The sequence below is a fragment of the Gymnoscopelus microlampas genome, assembly GCF_963454915.1.
Source record: "Gymnoscopelus microlampas genome assembly, chromosome: 7".
NCBI lineage: Eukaryota > Metazoa > Chordata > Actinopteri > Myctophiformes > Myctophidae > Gymnoscopelus > Gymnoscopelus microlampas.
In genome coordinates this window covers 46,072,196-46,085,179 of record NC_139944.1, presented here as the reverse complement: position 1 = coordinate 46,085,179, position 12,984 = coordinate 46,072,196, and the positions used below count along the sequence as shown (strand labels likewise).

The 12,984-nt window shown below is 41.3% G+C and overlaps 1 protein-coding gene across 1 annotated transcript in view; it reads right to left on the bottom strand.

Moving 5' to 3' along the window:
• Positions 1-12,984, bottom strand: part of cacna1da (calcium channel, voltage-dependent, L type, alpha 1D subunit, a) — a gene marked incomplete at its 5' end in the record, with an annotated part of 92,713 nt that overhangs the window by 35,571 nt on the left and 44,158 nt on the right. Inside the window, 13 exons of the mRNA XM_084062040.1 lie at positions 2,273-2,332; positions 2,414-2,473; positions 3,263-3,392; positions 3,991-4,148; positions 4,416-4,449; positions 4,924-5,002; positions 5,564-5,684; positions 6,390-6,597; positions 7,121-7,346; positions 7,704-7,864; positions 8,444-8,470; positions 9,283-9,364; positions 12,055-12,132. Coding sequence (XP_083918166.1) covers positions 2,273-2,332; positions 2,414-2,473; positions 3,263-3,392; positions 3,991-4,148; positions 4,416-4,449; positions 4,924-5,002; positions 5,564-5,684; positions 6,390-6,597; positions 7,121-7,346; positions 7,704-7,864; positions 8,444-8,470; positions 9,283-9,364; positions 12,055-12,132 — 1,424 coding nt within the window. The remainder of the gene's footprint in view (positions 1-2,272; positions 2,333-2,413; positions 2,474-3,262; positions 3,393-3,990; positions 4,149-4,415; positions 4,450-4,923; positions 5,003-5,563; positions 5,685-6,389; positions 6,598-7,120; positions 7,347-7,703; positions 7,865-8,443; positions 8,471-9,282; positions 9,365-12,054; positions 12,133-12,984) is intronic.

The following is a 12,984-nucleotide window of genomic DNA, read 5'->3' as shown; positions in this document are numbered from 1 at the left end:
ACTGGAGTATTTCCAATTTTCTGTACTTTTACTGATCTACTACTCCACTACATCTCAGAGGCAAATATTGTACTTTTACTCCACTACAATTATTTGACAACTTTAGTTACTAGTTACTTTGTAGATTTTCATTATTATTACAAAACATACATTAACCACTTCAGCCCTATGCATACTTAGGCTATTTGAAAATAGCCGATCTACAAGCTCACAATGCGTCGCGATGCGACGCATTGTGTGCTTGTAGATCTGCTATTTTCAAGCTTTTTAGACATTTTAGACATTTGAAAACTTGTGAAATGGGACATTCTGCATGATAGTTCTACTTTCGGTACTTTATCAAGTATATTTTGATACCAATACTTTTGGACTTTTACTCAAGTAAATTTAGAATTCCGGACTTTTACTTGTAACAGAGTACTTCTACAATGCAGTATTGATGCTTTTACGTGAGTAAAAAAATTGAGTACTTTTTCCACCACTGCACAGGTGTCAGATTTACACTCCACACATACAGTACTATGTAAAGACTCACTCACTCACTCACTCACTCTAACACTCACTCACTCACTCACTCACTCACTCACTCACTCACTCACTCACTCACACACACTTCTTAAGACACACTGTATAAACACACATTTCCACACCCTTGTAGAACACTCGTTTCAGGGTGGCGAGCTCAGAACACTAAAAACAGGAAGTTAATAAAGCTATCGTCGCCACCCCGCGGCCCATGGCTACATGAAGTCATTCATTTCACAATCCACTATCATGGGTCATGGCAATAAAACATGCAGTTTGTTGCCACGCCGAGCAGGGATCGTTTACGACCTGCACGTTTCGCTTTAGTGATTGTAAAGAAGAACGCCTTTAACTGTCACATTCATGTGGGCCGCCTCTTAAAGTATACATTCCTTTAAGTTACTTAAATAGTTCAGAAATAGGGGGAAAGCAGCTCCTTATCAAAGCTCCTTAGCAGGCAGAGAGAAGAAAAATCAGCCAAAATAACTCTTGCTTAAATCATAAAAGTAAAGGATTCATTTTCTGAGTGCATGTAAATGTGGAGCAGAACAGCCCATTAACAGAGGCTGGCGGTGCTAACTAGGAGCACTATAATCACAGTCAGAGGTTTCAACCCATACAGTACAGTACTGCATGTGGGAGTAGAAGTAGCACTGCATTTCTATGCACTCAGTCAGGGACAGCAGACTGAACCATGCTCAATGGGAACATGGTTGATTTTGCCCCCTCTTTTATGGCTCATTTGAATAGCAGTCAGTCAGTATGAAAGGCAATGGAGGAGGTTTTGACTGAAGTTGAATTAAATGTTTTGCCTACATCAGCCTTCACGTTTACATTGCCAGAAATGCTCTCCAAACGTTTTACAGATTCAACTTCAGTCAATGCCGTTATAATGTCTTGTTAATATTTGTTTCGCTGCACAAAGAGTTGCATATTTTTCGTTTATTTATCTCCGCCAGGCCAGCCAATCGACCAATCACCGTGAAACTTTGCATGCACACTGCAGTAGGCCAAGGAAGAACCTCTGCCTAAACTTTTACAAATCGGCCTCATGGTCGGCCGATTCACATTTTGGCCTATAACTCCTGAACCATACTGTAGGTCGTACAGTCAAAAAATGTTGTCCCTAGATTCCTTTACTCATGACTCTCCTGATAGGCCATGCCCGCTCTGCTCGACAAGATTTTGCGCCATTTTGTGTTTTTATTTTGCAAAACACACTTTTTGCTAAAACCTTTGCACAAAATGCTACAAATCATGAACAGTCAGAGATTTTTCATATTTCATATTCCATTCTAATTGGCTATGATCTTCCAACGTTTGTTCGCTTTGGGTAGCCAACTGGGCCTGACGGAGAGCTGCACTCAGAGAAGCGCAATTTTGTCTTTTCTTTATATCCGCAGTTCCGCACACAATATTGTGTCTTGAAAATTCTAAACCATTTCAGCGTCAATGGCCTAAATGTGATGAACGGGTGCGGATTTATGCCGAGGTGTCTTTGCCCCCAGCGAGAGCTCATTGATTAGTGCAGTCATTTGAACAACTCTTGTGTTTGCGCAAATGTGTGCAAAGTGGCTGTTAATGGACAAATCTAATGTTAGTCAGTTTTTATTTTATTTAAAAGAGGTGCCATGAAGTCAAAGTAAAGAGAAAGGAAACAAACAAGCCAGGTTGTATTATTGGCAGGTGACACACAAGGAGAGAATGCAGCTGAGCAAGGCACTCGTTGTCATTTCATGGGGGTTACCTTCAACACGATCTCAAATGTAAACATACTAGTGAAGACATAATCTGCATAGCCTAGGACCTGAAAGGCAACCAGACGTGTGGAGTGTTACTGCGGGGGGGTAATTAGTCACAGCACGGACAGGGGTCACAGGGCATTTACCTTCAAAACGATCTCAACAGTAAAGATAGCCGTGAAAGCATAGTCAAAGTAACCAAGTATCTGCAAGAAGCAACGTACATGTTTAAAAAGAGACAGTACAGTACATCATGCATCAAAACAAGCTGAATGGAGAAACATTTTGCAATACGTTTTCTAGATTAACCACTTAAACCCAATACAGCCATTTTCCAATCTAAGCTGATCTACAAGCTCACAATGTGAGTGTGTAGATCAGCTATTTTGGAAAATATTGTGAATGTTTTGAAAAGTTATGCCTATAATAACATGCCCAAAATAGGGACGCCAGGGTTAAAAGTGGTTAAGCCCAATTTATACAGTACTTCATAGTATGATGGTGTAGCCTGCCAAAAGAACTGATCAACAAGCTTAACGATTTGTCTGTTCAAGCTCTAAATGATTCATTTAGAGTTTGGAAGAGTACATAATGTAACTTATACAGTATATATGCCACAGAATCTATGTTATCTACAAGTTACATTATCTAACTTAAACATTATATGGAACATCCTCTTAATGATGATTACGGTAATAATGATTAATTGCTCTTAATAATTATTATTATAACAATGCTAATCATAACATTTCATTGAAAAGGGTGAGGCGGTCAGAAAAAGGGTTAACAAGTTATCATAATAACAAGCAATAAGAACTGTATGACTGATGTAAAAATCATGTTATTATCATCTAATTCACTCAAATTCACAATTCATGTTCACTAGATTGAAGAAAGGTCATGAATAATAAGTATAAGTAATAATATAACTATAATAAATAAATAAATATATAAATATAATGAATAGAATAATAAGTGAGGTTGGGCATACTTACAATATTGCGGAATGAGAAGTTTCGTATAGGATCCTCAGCAGCGAGGGAGGCAGAGCTGAGCATGATGAAGACGAGGATGAGGTTGGTGAATATGTGATGGTTAATGAGCTTGTGGCACCCCACACGGATCCTGAGGGACGAAGCAAACACGCATCTTTACTTGACACATCAGAATAACGCATCGTGTAAGGAACAACGTACACGTACTGAATGTGAATGTATATGACTGTGAACAAAAAAACTCAAATTATGTGAATGTCACGCGCCTGTACAGTATGCAGTGGTGGAAGAAGTGCTCAGATATTTTACTTAAGTAACAGTAGCAATTCCACAATATAAAAATACTCTGTTACAAGTAAAAGGCCTGTGTTCAAAATGTTACTTGAGTAACATTTTGAATGCGACGCGTTGTGAGCTTGTAGATCGGCTATTTTCAAATAGCCTACTACAGTATGCATAAAATAGGGCTAAAGTGGTTAAAGTATGTTTTATAATATAGTAATTTATATCTTCAAAGTAACTAGTAACTAAAGTTTTCATATAATGTAGTGGAAAAGTACAATATTTACCTCTGAGATGTAGTGGAGTAGAAGTAAAAGTATTTCAAATTGGAAATACTCTAGTAAAGTAAAAAGTAACTCAAAATTGTACTTAAGTACGGTACTTAAATACACGTACTTAGTTACTTTCCACCACTGACAGTATGTTTATGCCTCCGTGTGACTTACGGGTTTGTGTTACTGAAGATGAAGAAGGCACTTCCCTCTGGTATGGGAGTGATCTTCTCCTTCTTCACCAATTCAGAGATGGCCGGCCGCGGACCCGAAGGGACCTCCGGGTCCTCTTCCTCCGGTAAGCTTTCATCCACTTCCTCCTCTTCGATGTCCTATACATCGTCAAAAACACAGATGTGAAAATGGCCCAACGGCGACGTGTCAATGAGAGACCATGAAATAAAAACGTGCGTCGTAGTGATGTTGATTTGGTGTTAACCTAGTATCCTACTGTAGTTTCTTTGATGAACTACATTGTTCTATTTGCACTCGTTTGTTGAATAGGACTCATGCTTACTTTGCTTACTCTGATTTTGAGCTTCCGCTAAATGCCTAAATTGTAAATAGTATATCATAATTTAATTAAACTAGATTTTTACCTTCTTGTCATCTTCATCGTCATCCTTTTTGTCTCTATAATGAACAAAAAACATTTTCTTTTCAGTTTCCTTTTCATTTTACCACTGACAACAAGCAATGTTACTAACACATATTCAACACCTATAAATTACAGTTCTCAAATTCTGCCTGAACCCGACCCTACCCGACCCGACGGGCTAGGCTGTGTTATTAAAGAAAAACGGGCGACGATGGCCAAAACTCAATCGAAAGTCTGCGATCGAAAGTCTGCGATCGAAAATTGAAAAAAGTGGCCGTTTTCAAGATGTTTTGGCCATTATCTCTGGAACGGAAGGTCCGATTTGCTCAGTTCAAAGTTTGTTGTTTTTTCTGGGTTTTCAGGCCTAAAAGTATGGTAATTGTTCGGGCCGGGCGAGCCTTGGGCCGGCCCAGTAGGGCCCAGTTAGAGCCGGGCCTTAATTTATCAGGCCCATTGAGAACTCTACTACAAATGAGAACACGATTGTCACACAAAGACGTAAACATTACGTGGCCGCCGGTGCGTTGAGAGATTCGGCATCTGCCAAGTTGTCCACAGCGATAGCCAAGAAGACATTCAGGAGGATGTCTATGCAAAGTGCTCAGTAAAGGACAACACCTTAATTGGAGGGACTGAAAAAAATCATCCAATAATAATACGTCCTTTAAATGTACTGTAAGCAGTGGTGGAAAGTAACTAAGTACATTTCCTCAAGTACTGTATTAAGTATACTTTTCAGAAATGTTTTCTTTACTGGAGTATTTCCAATTTTCAGTACTTTTGCTTCTACTCCACTATCTCCACGATCTACAAGCTCACAACGCGTCACATGCTATTTTCTAAACATTTTTATACATTTTAAAACTTGTGAAACGGGACATTCTGCACAATGACTACTTTCTACTTCTGGCACTTTAAGTACATTTTGATCGCTAATAATTTTGTATGTTTACTCATACAGTACATTTTTACTTCCGGACTTTTTTTTCAACATTTGAGTACTTTTTCCACCTACTGACCGTAAGCAGATCACATTGTAAGGTGGAGATTGCAGCAATAACCCAATAACAACAAATCACATAACAGAGCATTGAAAGCTTGCAGACTTCTGGCTAGGAGTGCAGCGGCTGCATTATATAGACAGGATACAGTTTCCACAGATGAAGAGGATGATGAAATAAATGCACACGATCATCCCCGAGGACGAGGGCCCGCCGTACGCCATGATTCCATCATACATGACAGCGTTCCAGTCCTCTCCCGTCAGGATCTGAGGGCAAAGCACAAACAACAAGCCACAATAATGCAACTGTCATCACCTTTGGGAAGAGGCGGTTATTTATTATATCGATCTAAAAGATGTGCTACTGTAGCTATTTTTGAGCTAAGATTTACCAAAAAAAGTAAATGAAAGATTTGTGACGTGTTTTGAAATAATCGTGCCTATAATGATATGCCCAAAATAGGGACACCAGGTTGAATGTTGTTTAACTCATTCACCACCAATGACGTGTTTGACGTGATTTTTTCCAAAGCCCACACCACACGTGTTTTGGTGTTTTCAGTGTTTTCGCTAGATGGCACTCTTCGCCAATGAGTGATCTTATGACTTCCGGAGAAGAGTGTACCCGAAAATTATGTGATCACAACAAACCCAGCCCTGTCCGATCTAATGTTAAAGGATTTCTGCTTTCTTGTTTTTTTCTGTGTTTTTGGCGAGAACAAGCTACTGTATATTCAACAGCCAATAACTAAAGAACGGAGGGTCGCGGTGACACTTTAGCAACACTCTGCGTGTCGGCAGAGTCTCAATGGAGACTCTTTGAGTCACTTCGCCGGTCATCAAATTATTGGCTTAGGAATGAGACAAAAAACTAAAAATCTCCATGAATTCAAGGCTTCAATCAATAGAAAAAATGTCATTTTGGGGGTGAACTAACCCTTTGCACTGCATCAGACTGTAAACATAACACACCTGAAACACAGTGAGCAGGGCCTGAGGAAAGTTGTCGAAGGTGCTCCTCTTCGTCAGGGTCTCGTCGAAGTTGAACTTGCCGCCGAACACCTGCATGCCCAGCAGGGAGAAGATGATGATGAAGAGGAAGAGCAGCAGCAGCAGGGAAGCGATGGACTTCATGGAGTTCAGCAGCGACGCCACCAGATTACTCAGAGATTGCCAGTGACTAAAAAACACAGAGACAGAGACACAGAGACAGAGAAGTGTTTAATGGGTTAACCCATTAAGACCTGAGTTTCCGATTCTACAAAATGTTTTCTAAATCCTAACAGTTTTCTGAAAAAAAACGTATGTTACTAATACTAAACCAATGGTGCTCCAACTTTTTCATGTCAAGGACACCCAAAATTATATGTATTTTGGTCACAGACCCCCTTCTGAAAATGTTTTGTTCCAGGGACCCCCGGAAGCAAAGATTTGAGTTAAAAAGAATTGCTTAAAAAATATATATTCAAAGATTTGCTAAAGAAATCACGATTTCAAAAAAATAGCAGATCTCCAAGCTCCGCGCTGTGAGCTTGTATATCTGCTATTTTTGAAAAGCCTAAGTATAAAACAATGGTTTAAGTGGTTACAAAAATGCGTTCCCGGTTTTAATGGGAAACACACCGTACAGTGCACACACATACGTACGCACACACGTGCACAGTCCGCACACGCACGCACACACCCACAGTTTGAGGCTTTACCGTGTGACTTTGAAGATCCTCAGCAGGCGGACGCAGCGGAACACGGAGATTCCGAGCGGCGACATGATCTCCAGCTCCACCAGGATGGTCTCGGTGATGCCGCCGCTCACCACGAAGCAGTCGAAGCGGTTGAACAGCGCCACGAAGTAGGCCGACAGCCCCAGACTGTACATCTTCACCAACATCTCACACGTGAAACAGCCCAACAGCACCTTGTTGGCCACATCTGCAAACATATATATGAACATTATGGTCAATGTCGGGCGTGAGAAAAGACCATTCACTGGTCAAAACCATAGACTGTAAAAAGAAATGGACAAAGTTACGGCCATCTGAATAATGAGTACTTTTACTTTTGGTACTTTAAATACATTTTTATATCAATACTTTTGTACTTTTACTCAATTAAATTCTTAATTCCAGACTTTTACTTGTAACGGAGTATTTCTACATTGCAGCATTGATACTTTTACTTAAGAAAAGAATGTGAGTACGTTTTCCACCACTGTATAAGGGTGGCTGCTAACGGTACATACAGTACTGTATGCATTTGCAGTGCAGAGGTTTACGTTCCAGTACATACCCTGCACTTGTGTCAGCCACTGAGGCTGATTGTAGTGTTCAGATGAGATGGTGAGGGTGTTCAGAAACACCAGGATGATGACCAGCCAATAGAAAGCAATCGATTTGACTGCCAGCCGGCACTTCCTGCGCATGAACCTGTTGCAGCGACGCCAGCGTCGACTGCAGGAAAAGGCGGAGTCAGTCAGAAAGAGCAACATTGTATCAACGCGAGCAGATGGTTTACAGTCTGTGCTCAGGGCTGCTCGCTTCACACAAAACATTTGTGACTCGAGTTTTACAGAAGGTCTTGCCCTTGTTAAAAAAACAACATCTAATCCAAACAAATAAATACATCATCCCAGTGTCTTGATTACGGCCGAATCAATACGACGCTTATCCGTAAGTTAACTAACGTGAATGCAGTGGAATGAGGGGGGGAAGGGCTCATAGGGAAATGCGTCAATATCTTTTTTTGCAAGTCACACAGTACAGTAAATGAGCTCAAAAACACTGCGTAAGGCTATAGGCTCTAAAAATATCTTGTGGTACATGCTGACTTTTTAAGGGCTTTTGATTTATCACCCGCAGTAAAGTCTCATTAAAGTTTCTCCGGGGAACAGGACACAGAGAAAGCCAAGCACGGGTCTTTTTAGAAATAAGAGACTATATCACCTCATGCAGACACAAACCTTACAATAACAGCTGCATGCAGTGCACTGGACGGAGACATTTAGGTACAAGAATAGCAAGTATACTGACCTGAACTTTGACTTTGATATTTTTTGACTGAAAGAATTAAGAAGTGGTCAAAGTTTATATGTGCAGGTTGTAGGCAGAGGAGTCAGATAGTAGACAGTAAAATAAAGATAAAGAAATCTATGACAAGATGAACAGTTATTACTAGACAGTAGCAATAGAGAGCAGATGTACGGTACATCGTGAGTGGAAATAGGTGTAAGACAATTAAAGTGGAACTGTGCAGATATTCAATATAAATCCAATCGTTTTATAATGAGGAGGACGTGAAGATCCATCTGACACAGCTTTTCCCAAAGCGCTCGGTGTGCTGAGACCTCACGCTGGAACATTGCCAGCAGCCTACGTGATACACATCAAAGCGCATCGAAGTGTTTGTTTTCTGATTTTAACACGTCCTCCTCACAATAGTTACGATAGAATTTCCATTAAATATTGAGAAAGTTCTCTTTAACTGGCCAGCAGAAGAAAAGTGTGTCTGTGGCCGAAGCGGTGTGAGGAACAGAGTCAAACTAAATGTAATGCCTCAACTCCTACGATTCCAAGTGCTTGTGAGGGTGAGGGGTCCCCAGTTCAAATATCATTATTTCGCGGGGTCGAGGCCTGAAAACCACTGGCTTATATTACCAGGAGGTGGTTGTATTCCAGTCTTCTCACAGCATAGAAGCTTAATTTATACTTCACTGCACGACGGTGACGCTCATTGAAAATAATTGACTGATGCATCGTGGCACATTAAACGCTTTGGCCATTTTCGAACAAGCGACACCATCACACGACAAAGCATAAATGAAGACTTCAGATGAATTCTGTCTCTGTACACGAATCCACATTATTCTCACCAAAAAGATCCGCAGCATGGTGTCTTCTCATCCTCCACGTTCTCCGTGTTCACAGACTCTGTTTCACTAGCTGGCACACTCGCTATGACAACAAACAGGGCACACACATCACACACACACACACACACACACACACACACACACACACACACACACACACACACACACACACACACACACACACACACACACACACACACACACACACACACACACACACACACACACACACACACACACACACACACACACACACACAATTATAGTCATTTCGCAGACAAAAATATGACAGACTGCCCAAACGCATGCGCAAACCCATACACACACACACACACACACACACACACACACACACACACACACACACACACACACACACACACACACACACACACACACGTACATGAATGCGCACACATTCCTTCTTACAAACTCACACCTTAATACTCAACCACAAACAACAGATAATCTATCATTTCTAACAGTTAATGACATTACAGTCAGGCAGTCTGCATTGCAACACGGCTGTCTGAGAGGAAGCAAAACAACACAAAGCAATACCAGCAAAGGAAGGCTACGCCCGCCAAACCTTAGCGCATCAGAAGCAGCCTTGTACTGGGTTAGTATTTTAAGAAAAAAACAACAACATATACATACAGTAGATAATTGTTCATTTTTTTCTTCTCATTCTATCTGGTAGGGCTGCACAATTGATCGACGATACTTGAAAATCATGATTTTATGTTACATAATTGTAAAACTTTAACCTTTGCAAGGAATTAATCAAACAATTTATTTGATCATCTTGATGACATCTCCTAAAAAGTACACAATGTTAATAATTTATAACCAGACCAATGTACAAGACATCTCTATCTAAAATCACATACCATAAGTCATTACATAGGCTACCATATGACTACATATGGCAGACTACCGCTAAGGACAATAAGCAACAAAGACATTAATAAATGTCCACCCAAAATCATCATTATCAATAGCCATGATTAATCGTCGCGATTACAGTATTAAACAAAATAATCGGGATGATCATGTCAGCCCTAATCGTGCAGCCCTACAGCACTTATTAGAGCTGCAAAGCTATATCTACTGTATCCTCATAGAAGTATGAGCTGAGCTGTCACGGTTAGCATTGCTGTCACCCCTTAGCATTAAGTTCCTGCACATAATCCCTGTCACCATGATTTCACCATGTGCTGAAAGGGAGCTATCACAGGCCAGGTGACTGGACAGCTGCTCTATGAGGGCTGAGTTATATTATGCATATTATGATGATGAGGAGGAGGAGGAGGAAGAGTGGGGGGAAGAAAGATGATACAGAGAGAGAGAGAGAGAGAGAGAGAGAGAGAGAGAGAGAGAGAGAGAGAGAGAGAGAGAGAGAGAGAGAGAGAGAGAGAGAGCTCTTCCGACGCTATCTGAAAAATGCTATATTCTCAAAGCACTGCAGGGGCTTTGCGAGAGCGCCTCTGTGCAGACACATGATTAACCCGTTCAATCCGGGGAACGCATCTGTGTCATTTTAGATTTCTTTGGATATTCAAAAATAGCAGATCTACAAGCTCGTAGATCTGCAATTTTTGGAAAAAACATTTGTGCAAATCATTGAACATATTTTTTTAAAAGCGAAGATTTGTACCTCAAATCTTTGCTTCTGGGGATTCTACAAATGCCTTCTGAATCCTAACCAATCCAAGTTTTCAAACATTTTCATGTCAAGGACCTCCCAAAATGATATGTATTTGGTTGCGGACCCCCATCTCAAAATATTTAGTTCCAGGGAACCCTAACAGAAGCAAAGATTTGAGTTACAAATGTTCGCTTTAAAAAAATATGTATATTCAAAGATTTGCACTATTTTTTTTTTTGCAGATCTACAAGCCAAAGTATAAAATATTGGTTAAAGTGGTTACACAGATGCGTCCCCGGTTCAAATGGGTTAATAAGCCTGCGTGGTGAAGCGTTGCCCAGTTTCAGCGCTATGATGTGATGTGAGCTCACGGTGTGTCGAGATACTCGCTCAGCTGCTGCTGCTGCTGCTGCTGCTTAGATTGCGTCGGAGGAGCGTTTCGCTTTGATTCCCTGAGTCCTCAGACAGCTTTCTCTCTCTCTCTCTCTCTCTGCAAAATAGTGCTGACTGCTGGCGTATAGCGATCTGGATTTACTGTAGCCCCCAGTTTCCCATTCTCCTATTCACTTTAAGCCCCCCTTCTCCCCCCTCCCCTCCCCTCCCTCGCTTCAAGAGACACAGGGAGAGAAAGCTGTAGCAGCGGCTGCTAACGGCGCTGTATTTCTATTGCTCATCACATCACACTCACGGGAATAATGGAGAGGCCAGGCCCATTCATTTAGAAACGGCAGGGTGTGTGTGTGTGTGTGAGTGTGTGTGTGTGTGTGTGTGTAGGGGAGGGGTGTTTATACAGAGGATACACAGGAGGAGAAAGCCAGGACAGCAAAGAACTGTGATGTTCAGATAGAAGGGTCAAACACAATAGCAAAGCACAAGCAGGGTAATGAGGCGTCATATATCAGGCTGCACGCATCATCACGCGCACGTTCGTACGTACGCAGGTGTGCACACACACACATACTGTGTACACACACACACACGCACGCACACATGCGCACACGCACACACACACACACACACACACACACACACACACACACACACACACACACACACACACACACACACACACACACACACACGCACACACAGTTGCTGGAGAGTAAACTAACCACATAATTTACCATGAGTTTCGGAGGACTGGCTGAACCACCCAAACCTGCCTCCTTTCTTCTTCTCTGTAAGGTCAGCCAGTGTCACCCCTTCATGTGTTGGTTGTACATGCAAGCCCATGCATTCACACACACACAGCAGAGGAGCGTGTGGGGAGTGGTGGGGGAGTGGGGGGAGGGAGGGGGCGAGAATGGACTGCCATCAACATGGGTTATACAGTATACAGTTACAGTAGCAAACACTATAGGGCTGGGGCAATGAACTGTAAAATACATCGAAAAAACGATATTTAGAACCAATGACCGACCGGAAAGGCATCTGTGTCATTTTAGATTATTGCTGTTGGCTATTATTAAAAAATAGCACATGTACAAGCTCACAGTGTGGCACGAAGTGACGCACTGAGCTTGTACATCTACAATTTTTTTTTACATTTTTGAAAAATCTTGAAAGTGTTTGAACAATGTTGAATAATTTAGAATTACGAAAAAGTGTGAGAACTTTTATTTTTTCTTATATAAATGAATCAACACGAAAAAAATCTAAAAGATGTTTTGTAATAGACTAAATCGGTTCGCTGATCATACTGTACATTGTACAACGACGGCATTAAAAAATTGTGAAAATAGTCGATCTACAAGCTCACAACGTGCCGCATTGCGACACGCTGTGAGCTTGTAGATCAATCATTATCGTAATCGAGGCAAATAATCGTGATATTGATTTGAAGTCATTTAAACCCAGCCCTAGTACACACACACACAAAAACAAACCACAGCGATGACAACAGTATAGCATTCAAAGTAAACAACAGCGGATGACAACACCAGGAGGAGGAGCCACATGGACTGTAGACACTGAGGAGGGGTAGAGGAGGCATATGGAGAGCGTTAGTCACAGGTGCCCGCACGTGACCAAGCTCCACGATAACGTATAACACA